General features: G+C 44.6%; 1 protein-coding gene across 3 annotated transcripts in view; it reads left to right on the top strand.

Annotated features, from left to right (window-relative positions):
• The window catches only part of CENPU (centromere protein U), a 427,790-nt gene that overhangs the window by 379,537 nt on the left and 24,708 nt on the right, over window positions 1-23,545 (top strand). For all 3 annotated transcript variants that reach the window (XM_069199521.1, XM_069199511.1, XM_069199530.1), the window contains one exon: window positions 14,490-14,551. In XM_069199521.1, the coding sequence (XP_069055622.1) occupies window positions 14,490-14,551 (62 nt within the window). The remainder of the gene's footprint in view (window positions 1-14,489; window positions 14,552-23,545) is intronic.

Here is a 23,545-nt window from a genome sequence, read left to right as displayed (position 1 = left end):
GGTACAACCTGCTTACCTATTCCCATTTCAATCTGTCTGGAAAGCTAGTCCATTTCTATAGTGGGAAAAGCAAAACTGCAAGCCCCAGAATATAATGGGCATAAACTACTCACACCTGACATAGAGCATCTTGGACTCTCTGGCAATGTAATTTCGTTTTAATAAATGAACAGCACAGTATTCAGGGCTTGCAAAGAAAACAACTTTTAAACAGCTGAATTGAAACCCTCTTCAGAGAATGGCTGTATATTTGTATCTTATCTATAGAACCATATATTCTTGGGTACACAGAAGCTGCAATTAGTGGTACTGCATCGCCATGATTGTTGCCTTTTCGGAATTTGATATTTCCATTGTTAAAAGCAGTTTTTTTTCCCAAGGGTTCAGTTCAAAGTTAAACTTTTCCAGCGTAACTGCCACCCCCGTAAAACAAATTGTGAATCCTGTTGGTTTCATGCATTTTGGTGGTCGGGGGCCTCTGTATTATGATAGTTGCAAAATATTGTTATTTATTTAGTACACATTACAAAATGTAATTGTCTACGAGCACACATTCTTCGCCACTCCACTCTGACACTCTGCACCACTCTATGCTACTCTACACCACTCTACTTCACTCCACTTTACTCCATCTATGCCACACTACACCTTTAACGTTTATGAAACGACTCCACTCTATGACACTCTTCTCTACAACACTCTGCTCTACAACAGTCTAAGACACGCCACCCTACGACACTCCACCCTACGACACTACTCTACGACACTCCACTCCATTCCCCACCACTCTACACTACTCCATGCCATCCACTCTACTCCATGGCACTAACATTTATCCATGGTGAAAAGCAGCCACATTGGTGTACAACAAGGCTAAAACGCATTGGCAAAGCCAATAGCATTCGCATACGCAACGGGTCAGAGGAGGAGCCAGAAGTGCAAATACTGCAGAGCTAAAAAGAATGGTGAAGCATTCACAAACTGATCTCTACCGTTGCCCGCACTTCTGGATTACTTTAAATGAAACATTTGCAGACACCCTTGGCACTGAATTTGGCTCTCTTTTAGGTGGATGGGCACATGTGCAGGGGTAGAATGTCGTCACTCAGACTCACTCTGAGTGAGGTAAACCAATGGCAGAAGTGAGCTGACCCATTGGCCCATGCTATATACTGTTGGGGGTAGGAGAAAAATAGACCAATGGATGACGAGGGATGGCTGAAAGCCCATATGCATATTATATTTATACTTTTTTAGTAAAAAACAAAATGTATTGGCTACCCCAGACCTAAAAAGAGACTTTAATAAAAGTCAAGTCACCCATTCCAGTTATAACCTTTACATAGTCCATGTAAATCACCACCATTGTCTGACAGTTTCTCTCCTAGATGCATCTTACCCATCAAAATCCCCAAAGAATGTACTAACATTTTGGACTCTCTCATAACCAGTAATATAGTACGACACCCACAACAAAGATATCATCATTCTACATGTGTTACCCCTGCGCGTGCCCGCTCACACACAGCCACCCACCCCCGAACAAGCAAGCACCGAAAGCAGCGCTGCAATTGGAGGAGGCCAGCCAGCTTAAATAAACAACCCAAACACCCGCCTCCCCGAACCCTGCGGTGCCCAACCCTCTCCCTTGTGTGGATAGACACACATGCTACCTTTAACCAAGACAGTTATGGCCACAAGCAGCATTAAGAAAAAGAAACTTGTAACATCAAAAAAGTGGGTTCTGTCATGAGGTCCAGTGACCATTTCAGCAAAATAGAAATAGTTATACTAGTCCTTCTACTACATTGTCTTAAAGGCATATTATTATCATTCCTTCATACCGGTAACCTGTTCATCCTTGATCTGCAAATGTGCAATTATGTGACTGTGCAAGGCTTCATGGCTGCTTTTTTAAACCAATTGCTCTATGAACCACGAAGTTAAACATTTAAGAATAATCTCAAGCAAGAAATTTAGCACAAATTAATGTATTTTAAACAACATAGTACACATATAAACGTTAATAATATATTAAAAACCTTCCATCATTGAACCACAGCTAAACGTTATCCTGACCAAAACAGGCCCACAGCCGCACTATACATTTAAAACTGCTAGGTCGAAAACTCTTTTAACATGGTGATATAACTCTTCTTACATTTTTTCTATAACAGGATAATGTTGCTTATGATTTTGATTGGTACGTTTAAAACAAATGTACTTTTATGAAGATGAAACATTGCCACACATTGAACTCCCAAAGCTTAGAAGTCCATGTCTTTCTCCCCATATATCTCCTCCGTTTTGTAACCTTGCTGATTTGAGGATCATTGATGGCATAGTACATCAACTGCGTGCTATTTGGTGCCACACAACACAATTCAATGCCAGATACCATTCCACATAATTAGCTCCATTACACACAATCTCACTCTACATAATTCCACTACAGTTAATACTATTTAATTACTATCCACATACTTCCACAGCACACCATGCCACATATTTTCCCCACCCAACTGCACACAATACAATCCCACACAACACAATTCACAGCAAACAATTCTAATACAACCCATCTCTACGTCCCACTTCCACCAACCCTCTCAATTCTCCCTCACACTCGTCACTCTCTTTCTCTCTCATACTCTCTCTCGCTCTCTCACACACTCTTCCTGCCTCTCTCATATTGGTTCACTTCAGGTCTTCGAGCTCAGTTTCTTTCCTGTGCCTTTTCAAGATTTCTGTACCTCAAACCCACGCTCTCCTCCTCTTCTTGGGGTGTCTTCTGCATACAGAGGCGCACCCTCATTATGCATCTGTGGCTTGCTCTCCCCTTCTTTCTCTTTCTCACACACTCTTTCTGCTCCTCTGTCTAGAGTTCTTTCACCACTTCCTGCGCAAACTACCTATCCCTCTCTATCTTCCTTTCTATCTATTCTGTGCAGTTCCCACCCCTATATATTCACCATGCCACATAATTCCACTACACACCACACAATTGCACCCCACACAATTCTGCAACTAACAATTCCAATTTTACCCACATAATTCCACTCCAAACCACATACATTCACTCCATTCCAAACCAAAACACATGGGTAAAAGACATTGTCATTTACAATGCCAAGAGCTCTAACTCTCGCATATGTGAGACCGACTGCATTGCAAATGCTTGTTCTAAACTGGTATGGAGTCCTTTTGTGGTATTTTCACTGTTAGAGGGAGAGAGAAAAAAATACTTTATACATTGCCCCTGAGATAAGCCAAGCTACCAAGGGGATGAGCAGAGGTTATCATAGCTGTGTGACTCCATTACCCTGACTAGAGTGAGGGTCCCCACTTGGACTGAGTGTAAACCACTGCCACCTAGGGACCCCATTTCCAACAGAAACCATAACAAAATCTATTGATTCCAGCAAGCAGTTGTGTCTCACATAGCCCCCTCTGATGATCACATCTATGTCAACAATATACCACAAAGAAACTGGATTGAATGCATGGAATGCAAATGCAAAACAAACCCCAATAACTAATGGACTAACCACTAACTTTGGGCTTCCAGGTAGCGTGCTACTCACCGTAAAGCGCTTCAAAGCCTCGTCAACAGTAGTAAGCTCTCTATAAATACAATTTAATGTACTATATTTTGGGGTCCCCTGGTAGGCTTATTACTTAAGGCCTTATGATGGCATCAATATTGAATTATATGTTAAACCTTCAGGAACAAGTACACGCAAAAACAGCCTAAAGCTCAAGCTGGCTGGTGCCTGCCAGCCAAATAGTAGAAGCCTCAAGCCAGGCACTCTCCAGCAGTTGGTGCCAAATAAATTGAAAAATAATCTTTGTGTCATCTCTTTCTCATTACTTCCTCTTACCTATTTTACCTTAGCCCTCTTTATGAGCGTCTCTTTCTTTCTATCTTTGTGTATCTGTGTACTTTCATCCTCTCTGTCTTAGTTCTCTCTACCTCATCTTTGTCTGCTTCACCTCTCTCTCTATATAAACCCAATATCTCTCACTCAGTTTCATCTCCGTGAACCTCGCTTATTATCTTGCTACTTTATCTATCATTCTGTGCCAACATCTGTATCGCTCTTGATCCCCCCTCTCTCAAGACCTTGCTACTCTTGTTCCATCTGACCTGCTGTATCTCTCCTACATCTGCTTCACTTCTCACACAACTTCATTTCTGTCTTTATCTTACCTCTCTATCTCTATCCGTGTTTGTTAGAGCTTGTTTCATAGGACTACGAAACAAGCAGGAGTTCCGGGCCCAACCATTGGGGCTGATGCCTTTTACTCCTGATGTCCTGGGGCGCGACTTCCTACGGATCCTGAAACTGGGCCTAATAATACTACCCCTTACAGCACTTCATTGTGTTAGAGTGGGTTGAGCAATCCAGGGCTCTTCGAGGGGAAGTTCGATGTAAGGAATGCACAAGCTCAAGACTCAAAATACACCCAGTAACAGCAGTGGGATGATTGTTCAACCAAATATGTGCATTTATGAACAAGCATTGCCAAAGCCAATAGGTCTCACCTATGTAGAAGCTATTGATTTGTCGGTGTGCTTTAGCCATCTAGTACACCAGCATGGCTGCTGTTCAGCATGGCTAAAAGTTAGTCGCGTGGAGTGTCGTAAAGTGGAATGGCAAAGAGTAGAGTGGCAGAGAGTGGTATATACTGGAGTGGCATCATGTGGAGCTGTGTAGAGTGGCATAGAGTAGAGGGAACTGGTATAGAGTGCATTGGCATAGAGTGTTGCAGAGTGCAGTGGCATTGAGTGCAAATGGATTGGCGTAGATTAGAGTGATGCATAGTGGAGTGGTGCAGAGTGGCGTAGAGTTGAATGATGCAGAGGGCAGCGGTGCAGAGTAGAGTCGAGTGGCAGAGTTCAGTGGTGTACAGTGCAGAGTGGACTTGAGTGGTGTAGAGTAGTGCTGTAAGGTGCAGTGGCATAGACTTCTGTGGCGTAGAGTAGTGTAGAGTTACGTGGCAAAGAGTGCAGTGTTGTAGAGTAGAGTGTCAGAGTGCAGTGGTGTGGAGTAGAGTGATGCAGAGTGCAGTGAAATGGAGTGCAGTTATTTAGAGTTCATTGGCATAGAGTGCATTGACATAGATTGCAGTGGCGCAGAGTGAAGTGGCATAGAATAGATTATTTCAGAGTAGAGTGAAGTGGCGTAGAGTGGAGTGGTGCAGGGTAGATTGCAGTTGCATAGAGTGTGATGGCGTAGAGTGCAGTGATACAGAGTAGATTAGAGTGACATACACTGGATTGGCATGGAGTGCAGGGGCATAGAGTTGAGTGTTACAGAGTAAAGTGCATTGGCGTAGAGTGCACTCGCATAGAGTACAGTGGTGCAGAGTGTAGTGACATGAAGTGGTGCAGAGTAGAGCTGAGTGCTTTAGAGCAGAGTATGCATGGTATGGTAGCGCACTGCCATTACAAACAACATTTTTCCATTGAAATGATCATTATATTTGCACAGACATACATTTTTATAATAATCTATACTAGTGATACTCAAAGTACGGCCCGGGGGCCGCATGTGGCCCTCCTGACCTTTACCTGCAGCCCCCCTGGTGAACAGCAGCAAACAGCAGCACTAGGCTGCTATTTACTCGACTCAGCACTAGCATAAAAAGATGTTAAATAAACAGGCAATCATTTAAAGGTTAATGACGTTAAAGAATGGACCACCTTCCGTTTAAAGACATCTTGCAGCAAAAGTCACTTCAAAATTCTAAATGTTTACTTCATTAGCAAGCAGAACCATTTCACCTTAGAACATCAAATTATATATGTGCATTGAGAAGTATTTTTTTTTAAGTGATAGTTTCAAAAATTAATTTAGGAGCACTCATCCACTCCCCCACCCCCCACTACAATGTGACTAGTGAACTAAGACGCAAGCCAGTTGATATGTGCACTTTTTAGGCAGGCTGGGTGTCTAATATACATGAACACCATTATAGGTTATTAAGCCAAACACAGGACAATGTTTTGTATGGCGACACACATCGTGTATTTTAAGGCCCTGTTATATGTGATAATGTAGAAAAAGGAGGGAAATAGAAATAAAACAATTGACTGGAATCACACACTTTGGTAAAGTGGGGAAGCTGGGATTAAGTTTCACATTGTGCAGATCAGTCACTAAGGGCCAGATGTACGTAAGTATGGGTTTGCGACTCGCAAATTGAGAGGCTGAGCGACTCGCAATTTGTGAGTCCCAAACCCAGATGCAGGATAGTGTCCCTGACACCATCTGCGAATCGGAAGGGGGTCGCAAAGACCCACCTCATTAATATCAATGAGGTGGGTCGCAATTTGTGACCCCTTTCCGATTCGCAGCACTCACAGTGATGGTGGCCTGCTGGAGACAGCAGACAACCATGTCGGTGACTGCTTTTTGATAAAGCAGTTTTTTTTTATTGCAGCCCGTTTTCCGTAAAGGAAAACGAATTGCAATAGACACGAAAAAATTAAACGTTTTTGTTTCATTTTTTTCAGAGCCATTCACAAAGGGGAAGGGGTCCCACGGGGACCCCTTCCCTTTTGCGAATGGGTTAGCACCCATTTGAAATGGGTGCTAACTGCGAATTGCTTTGAGACCGCATTCGCGGTCACAAAGCAATTCTACATCGCGATGCGAATCGCAAATAGGAAGGGGAGCACCCCTTCCTGTTTGCGAGTCAGTTACCGACTCACAAAATGGGAATGAGCATCGTAATGTGCGTTTTACATGGCGCAAACAGCGAAATTCGCTGTTTGCACCATGCAAAACGCTTCCTACATCTGGCCCTATATGTTTATGCTTTACTTCCACTACAACCACCTTACCGACCCTCCAAACACGACCACCCTAACCCCCACTCCTCATCCCATAGCAAACCCCTGACAGCTGGCAGTAATGCGACCCTCAACCACATCACAGACCAAACATTTTGGCCCCTGGGAAAATGTTTGTGAGTACCCATGATCTATACGATGCACAAACGAAAATGTGGGGAAATTGCATCACCTAGTGCAACTGTTTGTTTTGATCATGTTAAAGTATTTGTTTCTAACACACTTCAGAAATAACAAAAATGAGCTTCATTTGTGTTCCTAATTCTGAAATACATACAGGGTTAATTTAAATGTTGTGTGCTAGAAAAAGAGAGCTTGAAGAAGGACTGTTAAGAGAGAGAGTTGAGGTGGCAGGGGAAAGTTGAACAAGAGAAGGTGATTTAGAGAGAGGTGTTTGTGTGAGGGGGGCATCTTTCCTATTTGCTGTTTCACCTTTCTCTGTTTACTTCTCTACCAAACTCGCCACGTCATCTCTGTTCCTACCCTGTTCTGCCTCCTCTTCACATCTTTCTCCATGCTGTTCTCTTTATGTCTCTGCCCATCTTGTGTATCCTGTCCCATCATATTTCTGTCACTCAGCAGGGTAACATGTAACTGTCTAGCCAAAGAAGTGAACACATATAAAGAGTAGAAGAGAAACAAAGCAGGGCAAGGGAAATTAGGAGAAAGATATTTGATTTTAAACAATTTAGAGGAGAAAATCCTCAGAGCAGCGCTTTGATTTTCAATGTTGTAGCAAAAACGCCAGTAGTGAAAGGGGTCAGATTTGTGGTTACAAATATTCAGCAACTAAAGCTAGTTTCAAGTGCGAGGCACATATACCTTTTTTACTATGATGCACTTGTCCACTAATCATCTTGTTCAAGGTTTCTTCTGATACTATTTGACTGGCGGACACCAGGTAGCTAGAGCTTTAGGCTGTTTTTGTGTGTACTCATTTCTTAACGCTTAACATATAATTCAGTATCGTTTGCCATCACGAGGGCTTGAGTGAGCCAAACAGAGGACCCGAAAATATATTAACCAGGGCACCATAAATCCTTAAGATGTCACCGGACCAAGGGAGGAGGTGTTCCACAGTGTACTCTGTGATCTATTACTGAGATCCAATGTTGCTGTCCTTGACAACCAGTCTCCAAGAGTTGAGGAGACATCACCTAAAGTCTGTTCCATTTTGCTAGAAGAGATGTGAGTCTGGCTGATGTCTGGAAGCCTGCCTGGTCTGCTGAGAGAGGTGTCGGAGTATCTGACCCTGCTGAGAGATGGTTGTCTGAGGAGGTGAAGCCTAGCTGCTGTGCACACAGAGAGGGAACGCCCACAGGAGCAGGGAGTGTAACTGATGCATACTGAATTGCAGAGTGTGCAATACATCTGTTAAACCAACCAAGTGAATTCCAGCATTGACTGTTTCTCTACCATCAACCTAAATGGGTATTTTCTTTTTTAAACAGTAAGGCCCAGAGAGAAGATTTCAGTAGTGGGAGATGATTGAACTGACTTAATGGGTCAGAGTTTTGTTCTGTCTAGTCAGCTGAAACTGTTTATTTCTATGTAACTATTCAAGTGAATGAGTTTTTTTTTATGTAACTTATTTTGTATGTAATTCTCTTCACAATTTTATTTTTTTATTTTAAGTATTATACAGTTAAAGGATTACTTGGTCTCCCCAACTTAGAGTTGTACCATCTGGAGGCACAACTCCAGCATGCGGCCAGATGATGCACTGAGGGAGACAATGGGGAGAAACAGCTGTTTGCTGGAGTCAGGGAAGCAACAGATCTGCCAATATGTCTAATGGCGGGATTCTGTCAGGACAAACAGTGTCCATATGAGGTGGAGCATATTGTACAGAAATGTTGTGTAGATTTGTATGGCGCAGCTTATCACCCATGCTGGCATCCATTGGAGATCACGATCAAGAATGTTATGCGCAAACCCCAGATTTACAGACAGCTACCATTGTGGTATTTGCAACCTGTTTTGAACATTGGTAAATGCATGTCTGTGGCTGCTTGGGGGTGGGGGTGCAATATGCTGGGAGACTTGTGTCTAGGAGAAATGTGCATCACGTTTCCAGAGGCTCAAGTGAGCTTTGATGTAGGCCTGGGCCAGCTTTTACAATTTGCCAAGTTGACTAAGACAGACAGTGAAATCTGGCCCTGGTTCCCGGACTCACTAAGGGTATTATTAAAAATGTGATCTTCCTGATGACTCGTATGCCACCTGCACCTGGCTCTAAAGCAAGATAGAATAAAGGTAACGATTCCTACAAGACTGAAGTGGGGAGGGGACCTCTCAGAGCCATTGGCAAATGGGAATGGACTAGAGCATGTGCACTAATCCCAGACTAGTTAATGCCCGCTTTAATCTTGCTCGTTTCTGTGCTGCACCATACCTGCCTTCGTACCGTGTGACTAAGGAGAATTTACCCAGGCTGGTCGGATGAGTGCCCCAAAGGTGGCATAGGGGGGCACCAACGTTTTGCATATACTCTGGAGCTGCATGCTCACAGCATATTGGAGAAGTATTGTGTAGATCCTAAGGGTGGTGAGAAGTATCAAATTAGAGGTCTCTATAAGACACTGTCTATTAAGTATAATCTCATGCCCTAAAAGTGTTAAGATGCAATATAGGTTTGCGCTTCTGGGATTGGTCTTGACGAAGAGGAGGGTTGCTATCCGATGGCTGTCCCCTACAGGTCCTAATCTTCAGGCATGGAATACGCATTTGGGGGAATGGGCTCTTGCAGCGGAAAGACGCATGAAGGAGGTCTGAACCGATGATAAGGGCGAGAATGATTGTTCAGTCTAGGCCGAGGTGTTGCAGGAATTGGCCACTCCCGGCCACACAGCAACCTCGTCAGAACGCACAAACCTGTAATCAGTTTGTCACAGTCAACACAATTATCAATTAAAATATGCACTGGCAATAATTCCATTTAGCTCCTTTTGGGGGCATGCGATGCTTACATTGCTACTGACATGTTGATCTTCCATCGGTTCAGTGACTGATGTGTAATGCTTGAAACACAGAGTGTTCCGCAAACCACGAACGACTCAGTGTCTGCTTTAAACACCATTGTAAAGCTGTGGGTTATGACTTTGCATAATATATTGCAGTAGTTGTTAAAATGTGCAACTTTTCTGTTGCCAAGTTATAGAGGTGTATTATTCAAAAATGAAAAAAAGTATTATGTAGTGCAACCAGACGAGGGTGGTATGAAAGTGCCTTACTTATAACTAGTCAAACTAGGACATGGGATACATCAATATAGGAAAGGAAAGAATGAGTTCACAACAATTACAGAACCTAGAATACACAGAACTACCTGTCAAAAGGTTTTATGCAAAATAAAAAGGCTGAATGTCAAAAAGGTAATCAAGTTGCTTAGTTTAAACTGACGTAACAGTTCTTTGGAATACTCTACTAATGGGTTAGAAATTGTTTGAATAGATGTGTCTTGGCTGTATCCTAAAAGTAGCGTGAGTTGTGACCTTTCTAAGGTTTACAGATAGAGAGCTCAATGCTGTAGCAACATACATTTTTTCTTGCTTGTGAAGACTTAAAAAAATTGGGAACCTCTAGGACCAGACCGCCTTTGCTTTTCAGACACTTGGATCTTCCTGAGATGATTAAAAGTTCTGTTTGAAGGACAGTTTACATGTAAGGTCTTATAGGTCAGTACACAGAGCTTGCACGTACCCTGACTTGTATGGGACGCCAATGAAGGTCAATAAGAATTAGAGCCTAATGATTGATTTTTTTATTTTTTATATTATCAATCAGTTTCGTCTCTTATTGGGGCCAGATGTAATTGGGGAACTCTAGCTATTAAGGCATTATCTGATAGAGACTTCTAGCTGAATGTTCTAGGGTAAGGAATCTGAGGCTAGAAGTCCCTATCAGATAATGGACTGGATATGGACATTTTTCTATGCAGTCCCCTTGTGCTCCGTGTGGTGTCGTCCAGGCCAGACGTGCCTCACCCGGTACCTATATAAACACCATCTCAGTGTGCCCATCTTAGTTCCTTAATGGGGCAGTTCCAGTACGAACTCCCCTCAGTCATCTTGTGACTGGATTTTTGCAACTTTTTGTCAACATTTCTCACCAGTGTGCCTTTTTTCATATCTTTTTGGAGTATGTCCCCTAAAAAAAAAACTGGTTTTAAACCTTGTGGTGCCTGGTGGGTTCATCCTCCGCACCAGTCGGGCAATTAGGATCTGTTAATGGACCTGGATCCGCTCCTGCTGTGATTAAGCAACCTCCTCCGGGGTACCTTCAAATGGCCCTTCTCAGCATCGCCAACCCCATCATGATTCCTGACTTCAGTACAGAGCCTAATCGATGCAGGCACTGTTGCCAGCTGGACCTGAGCAGACCCAGATGGTCTGAATTGGAGACAGAACCTTATTGTCCTGAAAGGCCTTGTGAGGAGCATGAATGAAGGAGATCAGAGGATCCCTACAGTTACCGCGATCCCTCTAGAAGAGTCCATGGCTAAAGATAATGAGAAACTGTCTGATGCCAGTAGTCTGAATGCCACACCAGACACTCTCTCCTCCCACAGTGGCTACAGAGGAAGGGGCCTCCTCTGCACTGTGAACGGGAGGGGGGCTGAGGTCTTGGACCAGATGCTGCCCACTGTGGAAGTCAAAACCAACATGTTGACAGACATGTTCAACCCAGGGTATCCTCCTTAAAACTTCTACTCCCCTTTAGTGAAGCCTTCACTGATCGCCTGCTCGGAGCCTGGGTCAAGTCCTGCACAGACACTTTTATGGGCAGAACCATCTGCATCTACACAAAGGTGTGGTTCGGCAGTTGGAGATACTCATTTGGGAGGAGTCATTATACACATTTGTCCTGAGGAAGGTTGTATACATGGTTTAAGACCACTGAAACACGTCAACGTAATACATAAACACAACCCACAGTACGTGGACAATTTTAGTAACGCATCAAGTGGGAGTGTATCTTATTTTTGAAAAATCATTTTGAGTATGTTGTTTTGATCTCTCCCCCTTTGAGTAACATTGTTTTGTATTGTTTATTTGTTAATTTGATACATTGATTGTTTATGCAAAAAAAAGTATTGGATGTATTTTTAATTAATTTATAAATAAATGACCTATGTGTTTTTTTCAAAATTCCTGTGGTATGTGAGTGTATGCGATTTAGCAAGGTCTTTCAGCTTGCAACAGAGGGGTAGCATGGGGCACTCATAATAATAATCCGCCTAGGAGAGTTGTTTTCTTTCACCTCCTTGGGCGGCGTGAGTGGTGTCCCTCATTGGTGTTCTAAACTGTAGTGTATCCATTTGTCCCTATTTCAGAGGCATCACACTTCACAGATGGAGGCATGGTTTCTTCCTGCCAACAGATGCATGTTGGGACTCCTGCAGTGGGTCCTCCAGTGATTGGAGTTCGTGCTGGGAGTCGGTGTTGTGCATTGGGGAGCAGCTTCAGCTGTAGCCATCTTTGGGTGTCTGCCCTTCTCCAGAACAGGAGAGGGTGGAGCCTCCAATAACCATCCGAACCAATTTGGCTGTCCTTCCACTCTACTGACCAAAGGAAGTGCCATCCAAGATGGCTAAATTACTTCCTGAGATGTGTTTTCTCTTCCTGTAGAACGATTTCCTGTTTATACTCTATAGAAAGGATTTGGCAAGTTATTAATTGCATAGCAGAGCAGTTGAGCAGCATTTTTCAGCAATTTCGTTGGTCAACAATTTCTGTTGTTGTCCCAATGTTTTTATCCATTTGGGTTCATCTTTTTCCCTCCAAGGTGTCCATGCATTTTCAGCTCCAGATTGTTGTCGGATCCTTTTCAATTCCACTGGGGCTCCCGGTGCCTGCGCTGTTGAGTGTCTGGTCCTTAGCAGATATCTGCATTCAATTCAGTATTCCTTGCCAGGACGTTTTTTGGGGGGGTTTTGGTTTTTTTTCCTCCGTGTATGCCCAAATTGATTTGCCCACATCTACCCAAAAAGATGTTGCGTTCTTCTACTAACTCCCTTCAGGAAGTTCCTTGCATCTCTAAGCCAAATTAAGCAAGAGAGCTCTTTTTCCCCATCTCGCTCCCTCTACCTGGATTGCTTCCTCCTCACGCAATGACTACTAGCTCACCTCTTTTTTATCTCTATTCCTTGTCTTTACTTTCGTAGCATTGAACGGCTATAAATTAACAGCTTAACATAGTGTTAGAAATCCTGTGTGTGGTTCGCATGGAAGCACATCTGAGATGAAAAAGGTGCCTGTGGACTTGATGGAATTGCAGAATGTGTCTAGGTAACAGTTGGTACAAAAATCCTGCATGACTTTCTCCAAGGTACTCAAGTAATACCCCAGCTTTGGGCAGCATGTTCATAATGGTGGTGGTGCGACAATCTGCAAAATAGAGCTAAAGGGCAGTGGAAGTGGGTGATGTAAATGGTGAAGCTGGGTAATGGTCGACTACACTTGGGGCCAGATGTATCATCCATTTTTGCATTCGCAAATGGTGCGAATTGCCGTTTGCGGATGCAAAAATGCCTTTCAGTATTTATGAAAGGCATTCGCAATGCAAATTTAAGGAATCGCTAAAATAGTGATTTCTTAAAATTGTGAGCCCATTTAGAGAATCGCAAATTGTGATTCTCTAAATAAGAAATCGCAAATAAGGAATCCTTATTTGCGATTTCTAAACCACATGGAACAAGCAATTCCTTAATGCGAATTGGGCATGAAGGAATCGCTATTACCAACAAGTTTAACTTGGTGGTAAGCAAATGCATTTTTAAAATTGACATGTAACGCACACATGCCCCTTTGGCATGTGTGCGCCTTGCATGTCCTTAAAAAAATTCTTGGGGTGCAGCACCCTGGGTTTTTTGCATTTCCCAAATTTGCGAATTCCAGTTAGGAATTCGCAGTTAGGGAAATGCAAAAAAATCACAAAGATGGGCCTACAGGCCGATAGGTGCGAATGGGGCCTGAATCGCAAAATGGTTTGTTGATACATCTGGCCTTTGATCCCTGACTGGAATCGCAACACTTTTAATAGAGGTTTACTGGACTTAAAGCAAATGACTGCTGTCGAAATTGTGGCATCAGTGTGCTTCCCAATGAAACTTGAAGTGGAATACCAAGACTTTAAGACTTTGTGAATTCTGGACTATATGAGAAAATTAAGGTGTGTAGGGCCGTGGTGGACGAAAGGGTGTTTATACTACATGGTGAGGGTGTACAAATTATAGAATAACTACCTTTTATATATGTTTCCAGATTACTATTGAACTACTGTACCTCTCTACTATCCCTCTTCTTCCCACCTCCCTATCATCCACGACCCCTTTGTGTGAGCCACCGTGTTGCCACATGAGGCCTTAATCTGAGTAAATATTTGCACCATTTTAAACTCTGCACTTCTGTTGTATGTAGTTAAGAAATAAAACATTCTTCCTTTGTATAGTGGTGATTGTTTTTCACGGATATGTTCATTCATCAGATTTAAAACAAATAAGGTATATTATTTGTCATTAACAATAGAAAGACCTAACGCAAATGTGGATAAGCTCAAAAAGGTATGTAAAATATACTTTAATATACTTATATTTTCTACATTTCACATATTTTCTTGTATTTTCTAGATCGTCGCTGAAATTAATAAGAAAAGGAAGCGTTTGCTGACAGTGAATGAAGAACTCAGTGTGTAAGTGTTAAGCTCTCCATTAAGCATTTATTTACACACAATTTAGAAAATGATGCAGATTTTTTATATTTACAGACTTACACAAATTTCATAGGTGAATACTCTTTTCCAGCATTGGATGTTTTATGGACTTGCATGCTTGAACCATTCCCGGCATCCACCTGGGAATCCCAATAATATTTGGAACCCGTGGTCTTAACATGGAAGTTTACTTCAGCAGTGACTATTTATTATCCCACTTTTCTAACTGTGAATAACAAAGAATCAAATGGATGTGCACCAAATCCAACAACCTGTCGAGACCATAATAGCCCAGATTGCAGTCGTCCTATCTGAAATAATCCCTGAACAAGAGATCTGCTCTTATGATTAAATGATCAAACTTTGGGCAGCATGTCTCTTCAGGACCTCGTGAATGTAGAGGTTACACCTCACAGTGCCTGAGTTTCATTGCTAGAGAGAGGGCCTTGCCCATGGCTGGTGCAGTTACTCTGAGTGGAACAGATGTAGACTGGACATCTTTTTGCTACATCTTTTGCCCTACTGAGACACGTGACCTTTAGGCACATAATATCAGTTTCTACGTGATGATCATTCTTCTTCTGTACACTATCACCTAGGCACAGTATGGGAGAGAGAGAAAGGCTGAAGGGAGAAAGGAAAGGATAGAAATGATGGCGAAAGGGGGCAGGACAAACAAGTGGGAAAGGAATAGAAAATGGTAAGAGCTCGCACCGGAGGAAAATTTTCAAAGGCATAAGAAAAGTAACGAACTAGGAAATGAGGACAGGAAAGGAGAGAAAAGGTAAAACACAGACAACAGCAGAAAACTAACGATGTTAGGAGATGAAAGGAGACGGATAATTCAGAGAGCAAGAGACAGAGAAAGACAAGTGGAACCCCCAAAAATATATGAGAAGGGAGATATTCGCAAAAATAAGAGGATCAGCGAGCTGAAAGGAGCCACAGCTTGAAAAGAGATATAAGGGTGAGAAAAGAACATAACTAACTATAAAGAAACCTGATTCACCTGAGGAGGAGTAGGAGGAAGATTTGGACACGTTGGGGGATCTAGACTGGGAAGGAGCACTGGTGCACCCGTGTGAGGTTGCAATAAAGGCAACACTGCGCCACATCCAATTGAAAATTCTCCATTGGGGGCTGTATTATATTAGGAAGAGACTTGTTTGAATGGTCAAGCAAGCCCCAGCACCCTCTTGCTTAAAATTAAACGAGAGAAGGCATACAATATGGGGCTGTAGCACGGTACAGGCGTCCTGGAGAACTGTAACAGAAGAGCTGGGCCAGGCCGGGCCTTGGACTGTGAGTCCCCATGTCTACACGTTTTGTTGTTCTGGGAATCGCAAATAATGTAGACTTACTGAGGAGAAAAACACATAGGCCCTCATTCTGACCCTGGCGGTTCCCTACCGCCAGGGCCAACGGGGGCGGGAGCACCGCCGACAGGCCGGCGGTGCTCCCTTGGTCATTCTGACCGCGGCGCTTTGGCCGCGGTCAGAACGGGAAAAACCGGCGGTCTCCCGCCGGTTTTCCACTGACCCTTAGAATCCTCCAAGGCGGCGCAGCTCGCTGCGCCGCCGAGGGGATTCTGACCCCCCCTACCGCCATCCTGTTCATGGCGGGAAAGCCGCCATGAACAGGATGGCGGTAGGGGGGGGTCGCGGGGCCCCTGGGGGCCCAACTAGGCTTTTCAGTGTCTGCGATGCAGACACTGAAAAGCGCGACGGGTGCTGCTGCACCCGTCGCACGCCTTCCACTCCGCCGGCTCGATTCCGAGCCGGCTTCCTTGTGGAAGGCGCTTTCCCGCTGGGCCGGCGGGCGATCTGAATCAGATCGCCCGCCGGCCCAGCGGGAAAGTCAGAATACCCCTCGCGGTCAATTGACCGCGGGGCGGTATTCAGGCGGATTCCGACGGGCGGGCGGCAACCGCCGCCCGCCTAGGTCGGAATGACCACCATAGTTTGAATTTTGGGGTTGTCACTAAGCGAGATCTAGTGAAAATATAGGGGTCCCAGCTGGTCCCAATGAAATGAGAATGGCAGAATGGAATTGACCTATATGTGGGGCAGAAAGAGTTGTTCTGCCCCTGTAAATTTTATATGGTTTGGGGATGCTTGTTGAACTAATTTAGATTTGGTGATATACCTGGTAATGTGGCAAGTCCTAGAGTTAGGGAAGACGAAATGGAAGAGAAGTGACAATATCTAGTGCCCCTATTGAATAAAACAAGTTATATACATATATTTATATTAATAAACCGACTGCATCCATCAACATTTGCTACTGTCAGCTACTAACACATTTTTAGTGCACTGGGCACTCCTACCAACCTAAGAAATAAATAAGCAATTTTGTTTAACTGTCTAGTTTGACCCACCAAAATGGCTTTAAAACTAACAAACTTCCCCTGACAACCACACATCTGCAAAAAAACAAATCAAACCCCAGACTGCAAAAGAAAAAGTTTCAAAGTCATACCTCGACCTTCTAACATGTAATGAATGCATAAGCATTGGCAGCGTGTGCCCTACTAAGGAGCTTTGCTTGGTCAGTATGATTGGGTTGAGCTTCACATTTCAAAAGATCACGCTGGGACATTTTGTTAAAGCACATTTTATGAGAAGCAGGACATTGGGGGGCTTAAGGTGCAGTGGACAGACAGAGGAGTGCGAATTGTTAGGGGTACTTAAAACGCAATGCTTTTACAAACTACTTACCATTCTTCTGATAGAGACTTCTAGTTGCAGATTCCTTACCTTTGAATTCTCCCCAGGCGCCAGACTGGATCTGGAAGATTTTTGTGAACAGTACCCCTGGGCGCTGTTAGGTGGCGTAGATTGGCTCTGCGTCCATCATCGACTGCGCCGAATATGATGATGTGGGTCCTATATAAACGCCACCCACCGCACTGACATCAGTTCTTCTTTTTCCATGCCAGCAAGCAATGACCTGAAGAGAGCTACTCCTCAGTCAGCTTGTGACTGGCTTTTTTTGACTTTTTTGTGATGACTTTTTGAGTTTCTGTATTCCTGGGTGGTTGAGGATGTCCTCTTGGAAGACTGGATTCAAGCCCTGCGGTTCCTGTAATCAGGCGATGTCGGTGACTGATCGGCACCTCATGTGCCTTTGGTGTTTGGAGCACGACCACCACCCGAAGCAGTGTTCCGGGTGTCAGGCCATATATCCGAAAGCTTTGAGGGAGCGGTCCCTAAAGCTGATGGTGGCCTGATGCTCGGCTCTATGCAGGTCGCCATCTTGGTCACGTGGAAGGTCCCGAGATTGGTTGCGGAGACAAAGCCATCATCGTCCCACTTTAAGTCCTCTGGACATTCGTGTAAGCACAAGAAAAAGAAGTTGGCGAAGCATGCTTCACCTTCTCCGTCGGCTGACGAGACAAGGGAGCATTGGAACTCTAGACCTCATTCCGAGGAACCTGCGCCTGGGCCGAGACTGCGTCTCCCTGAGTTTCTGGGAGCCGGAGCGACCCCTGCCCAACTTCAAGAATTTTACGAGGCCATGTGCCTCATTTTTGGGCATCCCGGCCTCGCAGGAGAGCCTTTGTGTCCCGGAGGCTTGGAAGCGACCCCTTTGGTTTCTGTGCCAGCGGCTCCGGCCCCTATACTGAGTGGCACCCAAGGATTCAGTTCTGGATCCGGATCAATGCTGGTTGAGACACCTCGACCTTCCCCGGTGCTACTCCTGATGCCGATGCTCCCGGCTCCGTCTGCGTCCCCATTGTAATTCCCAATTACGATGCAGAGTTCGATGGGTGTCATATGACGCCGATTCTGACGCCAGCAGGAGGCGTTCCTCCCAGGTTGGATCCTCAGCTTTTTGCTTATGGCCTAGGCCTCAGGGATGAAGGGAAAAGATTTCTGGACCCTTTAGAATACCAGCACCCTGAAGAATATATTGACTGGCATTCAGACTTGGATGAAGCCAGCGGACTGGGTACCTCTCCAGATACTGACATGGTTTTTACCGTGGCTACGGAGGAGGGAGCTTCATACTCAATGGTGGTGCGAAGAGCAGCTGAGGTCCAGAACCTGGAGTTGCCTTCAGTGGCAATCAGGACTAACCTCCTGACAGAGGTGCTTCAACCTAGAGCTTCATCCTTCTAACCCCTGCTCCCATTCAATGAAGCACTTGCAGATGTCCTACTGGGTACCTAGTCTAAACCCAGCATAAGGGCTCCTGTGAAACAGATGATTGCCCACCACCATTGCCCTTCTCCGGGCGACCCAAGTTTTCTGACGCATCACCCCACCTCTGACAGCTGGTTATCCAAGCCTTAACATTCCATAGCGCGTTCCCTTCTACAACCCCGGATAGGGAATCCAAGAGGCTGGATACGCTTGGGAAGAAGATGTTTTCTTCCACCAGCCTGGCATTGCGGTTCTGTGAACACTGCATGTCTTTTGGGCCGTTATTCCCATACGCTTTGGAATACGGGTGTGCAAGTGCTGCTGCAGGTCCTGGATGAGGCCCACGCTGTACTTTCCCAAGCAGTTGCTGATGGGAGAGATGCAGCAAAGTCCACAATCCAACATGGACTGGACACGACGGACTCACTGGGCAGAGCGGTTGCATCAACAGTGACCCTAAGGCGCCATGCCTGGTTGAGGACATCTGTCTTTTCAGGGAATGTTGAAACCAATCTTATGGACATGGCCTTTGACAGCACCCGTCTCTATTGAGAAAAAGCAGACTCATTGCTTGAGCGCTTCAAGGATTCTCGTGCTTTAGCCATGTCCTTGGGCCTCGCAGCAGCCCCTCACCCTCCTCAGTCTGCTATCCTCTTTCATGGCTACGGAAGGGGCCCCCCTCCACGACCGTTCCCGTCCAGCCAGTGTGCTGCGCATGCTGCCTAGCCTCTGTGTGACCAGAAACGTGGGGTCCACCGAGCTCTTGGATCAGGGAGCAAGTGGCCCAGCCAGTCATGCATCCTGCTGGTGACACATGGCAGATGTCATATGCGGGCTCTGCAGTGGAACCTGAAGTTCCAGTGGGTGCAGCATCAAGGAGTCTCTCCAACAAGGTACAGGTCTCGGAGGGAACTGCCCAGGATCTGCAGTGGTGGCTCACATACTGCTATTGGGTCAGAGACAGATCCCTCTCCCTTCCCCAACCTGATCTGACAGTAGTGACAGAAGTGTCACTCCTGGGATGGGTCGGCCATCTGGAAGAGGTGGAGATCAGAGGCATCTGGTCTTTGGTGGAATCTGAACTCCACATCAACCTGTTGGAGCTCTATGCAATCCGGCTGGCATTGAAAGCGTTTCTTCCCTCTGTGAAGGGACAGACAGTGCAGGTACTCACGGACAACACCACTGCCATGTGGTACTGCAACAAGCAGGGCAGGTGGGGTCGTGGACCCTTTTGTCAAGAGGCTCTGCGACTCTGAACGTAGCTGGAACAGCGGGTTATATCCCTGGTCTTTCAACATCTGGCAGGCTCTCTGAATGCCATAGGAGACGAATTCAGCTGAAAATGCCTACCGGAACACAAATGGCATCTCCATCCGGTGGTGGCACAAGGTCTCTTTCTGCTGTGAGGAGAACCTTTTTTTAGATCTGTTCGCCTCCTCAGAGAATGTGCAGTGTCAGCAGTATTACGCATTGGAGTTTCCAAGGCGGCAATCGCTCGGAGATGCTTTTCGTCTCAAATAGAACTCATGCCTCCTGTACACCTTTCTGAATACCACTTCTGCCTAGATTTCTGAAGATCAAGAACGACTGGGCCAAGTAGTCCTTGTGGCTCTGGACTGAGTCTGGTATCTCAAGCTGTTGAGCATGTCCATGGATCTTCATCAGACTGCTTCTCCGGGAGGATCTTCTGTTGCAGCAGCAGGTCCGGACCCGAACCGGCCCAAGCTCCGCATTCTTGAGTAAAGATTGAGCAAATGACAGCTTTTGACCTTCTGCCCGAAGACTGTAACGTTATCTTGGTAGCCAGGCCCCCACCCCATCTCAGGTTTTGTTATTTATACTTTATCGGTGGCCCTGCAGTGTCTGCTATGGACACTCTCAAAGGTTATTTGTCTGCAATTTCTGTTTTTTTGAGGTTACCTGATCAACCTTTTTTGTTTAAGTCCCCTATTGTAAATGGGTTCCTTAAAGGCCTTACACATGTGTCCCCTCCATCCCCATTCATTATGCGCCAATGGGTTTTGAATTTGGTTTTGACCTTTCTGATGTGCGCTCCTTTGGAGCCTCTCCATAATTGTCCCCTCAGGCATCTCACTTTGAAAACATCCTTCTTGTTAGCCATTACACCTGCCCGCAGGGTGAATGAGCCACCATACCTTTCCATCTGTCTTGACAAAGCGGTGCTTAGCACTAGGGCCTTTTTTCTGCCCAAAGTTGTTATGCCCTTTCATGTAGGCCAATCCATCACCTCGCCTACTTTTTACACACACCCTCATCCTTCTAAGGAAGAGGGGAGGCTCCACCGGCTGGACCCAAAAAGAGCATTGGCGTGTACTACCTTGATCGTATAAAAGAGCTCAGTGTGGATGATCAACTCTTTGTCAGTTATGTGGGTGCGGAGAAAGGTCGGGCAGTATAGAAGCAGACCATCTCCAAATGGGCTGTTCTCTGTATAAAGATCTGCTACGAACTGGCCTAGAAGCAACCTCCTTGAAGGTTTGTATGCTCATTCTACCAGAGCCAAAGTAGCTACCACTGCATTAGCACACGGAGTTCCACTATTTGATATCTGCCAGGTGGCCACATGGGCATCCCTGCACATGTTTACCAAACACTACTGCCTGGACAGTCAGGTCTGCAGGGACGGCACTTTGCTCGTTCGTTGCTGCAGGACTTTCTTGTTTGATCCTGGTTAACAGACCCACCTCTGAGGTTGGTATTGCTTCGGCATCTATTCAAAGGTAAGGAATCTGCAACTAGAAGTCTCTATCAGAGAAGCAAGTTACTTACCTTTGGTAACACCTTATCTGGTAGAGATATTCTAGTTGCAGTTTCCTTACCAGCCTACCCATCTTCCCCGCTATGCGAACTGACTGCTAGGGGCAAGGACTCCCCTTTCAGGGCTTTAGTTTGACGCACCAGTAGTCAGTTTCTTTATGGCTCTGCGCTTCTGGTGATCTCAGCGCTCTGGGGTGGTGCCTTTATATCCAGCGCGGACGATGACAGACGCGGAGTTAATTGATGCTACCTAAGGGTGTGCAGGGATACTTCTCATGAAAATCTTCTGGATCCAGTCTGACGCTTGGGGAGAATTCAAAGGTAAGGAATCTGCCACTAGAATGTGTCTCTACCAGATAAAGCATTACCAATGGTAAGTAACTTCTTCTTTAAGGCTTTCGGAACATAGATAATAGAGTGCATGTGTTTTTGTCTGTGTGGACACGGAAAACATTTCAGGTAAAAGCCGACAGACACTTCATATTACCCAACTAGAAGCCCTTTTATCCAGCTATTTAGCACAGAATATTTTTTGGGGGGATGTAACACCCTTAACAACCCAGAGCTACGCCCCTTGCCTTTCTCATGTGGGAATAGGCAAAACACACTTTACGAGATGCTTGTTTGAAAATGTGATGCTAAAGAAAGATATACCATCACTATGGAGAGGCCGGGCAGTAGGGAGGAAAGAGCCCCCTCAAAAAGCCATTTTCTTTCTATAGAAATATGATTGGAAAGAATAATTTGGAAGGCTTCAAACTGCAAATTAAAACCTTGGTTTTTTTTTTTAGAGGTCTCAAACTTTTTTGAGGTTGGCCAGATTTAGAGGAGAGCGCCACTAAAATATTGGCAATTTAGATAATATCAGATTTTGCTCTCTCTTGTGGTGTAGAATGAGGATAGCTTTATTTAATCAAACCAGGGCTTGTATCCTATCTGGAATGGGACTAATAGGCGAGGTAAGCATTCCAGTTTGTGGAGCAATAACGTTTTTTAAATTCCCATTTACACAGAATTCAACTGATCTAACTAGTCTCCCAGAATGACCCAGAATGACTGAAAGCCATAAACAACACAAACTCTAATAAGGACTCATTGTATGAGGTGCTTGCCCTGCGTGGTTTAATACTTCAAGACAGATGAAATATGTACCAAGCGGTGGGGGAAGACTCGATGAAACACAGAATGAAGAATCATGAATATCCTAGGCTGGTAAAGTCAGCAAGCTGTCTTGTGTCTAATGCCAACACATATCAATAGTAAGACACAATAAAGAGGGTGAGAGTCAACTACTTAAGTCTGCCCATTGGTATTTGAAATGGGGGAGGTTTACCCCAGAAGAAGGTAGGTCCTTACTAGAAAACGTTTCTTGGTTAGTCTATTGTACACTATAGATCAGAAACTGACTCTTGTTTGGTTAGGTACAGTTATGCAGCCGGCAGTAAAGGCAATGAGAGTATATGACATTTTAAAAATCGATGTTATATCGTGTTTTAAAGCATCATTAACCAGCGGACCCAATTCACAGATACTTTTTCTCACCTAAGTTGAATTTAGGTGCATATTTGGATTTTTTTACGAGTATACAATCACATTTTAAATTCATAAAACGTGGCTTTACAGTCACTGATGGATGCAGAGTTGACGTTCCTGGGTGAGGATGCCTTGGAAAGTAAGTAACACTTGAAAACATTTGACTGTGCCATTAAATTTGGTAATAGTGCTTAGAAATGCCTGAAATGGTGTTTGAAAGGCCATATAAAAGCAAGTAATTATTGTTCCTATTGTTAAATATTTACGCACTGGTAAATGTACTCCTCTTAAATCTACAGATGCAACATGCTTATGTTTGGGAGGAAATTGAAATTAAAAAATGTTCAGCTGTATTTTGGATGAAACTGAAAGTCATCTTTTCTTGACGTGACCTATAAGAATACCTTCCTCTCTGTTAGTGCCCTAAATAAAACTTGGAGCGCACCCGGGTCAAGAAATATGCATTTTGTTTATACAGTATAGTCCAATGTTATCACATGAAGGTGGAAGACCT

This window comes from Pleurodeles waltl, chromosome 1_2, assembly GCF_031143425.1.
Source record: "Pleurodeles waltl isolate 20211129_DDA chromosome 1_2, aPleWal1.hap1.20221129, whole genome shotgun sequence".
Taxonomy (NCBI): Eukaryota; Metazoa; Chordata; class Amphibia; order Caudata; family Salamandridae; genus Pleurodeles; species Pleurodeles waltl.
This window is presented reverse-complemented; position numbering and strand designations above follow the sequence as displayed.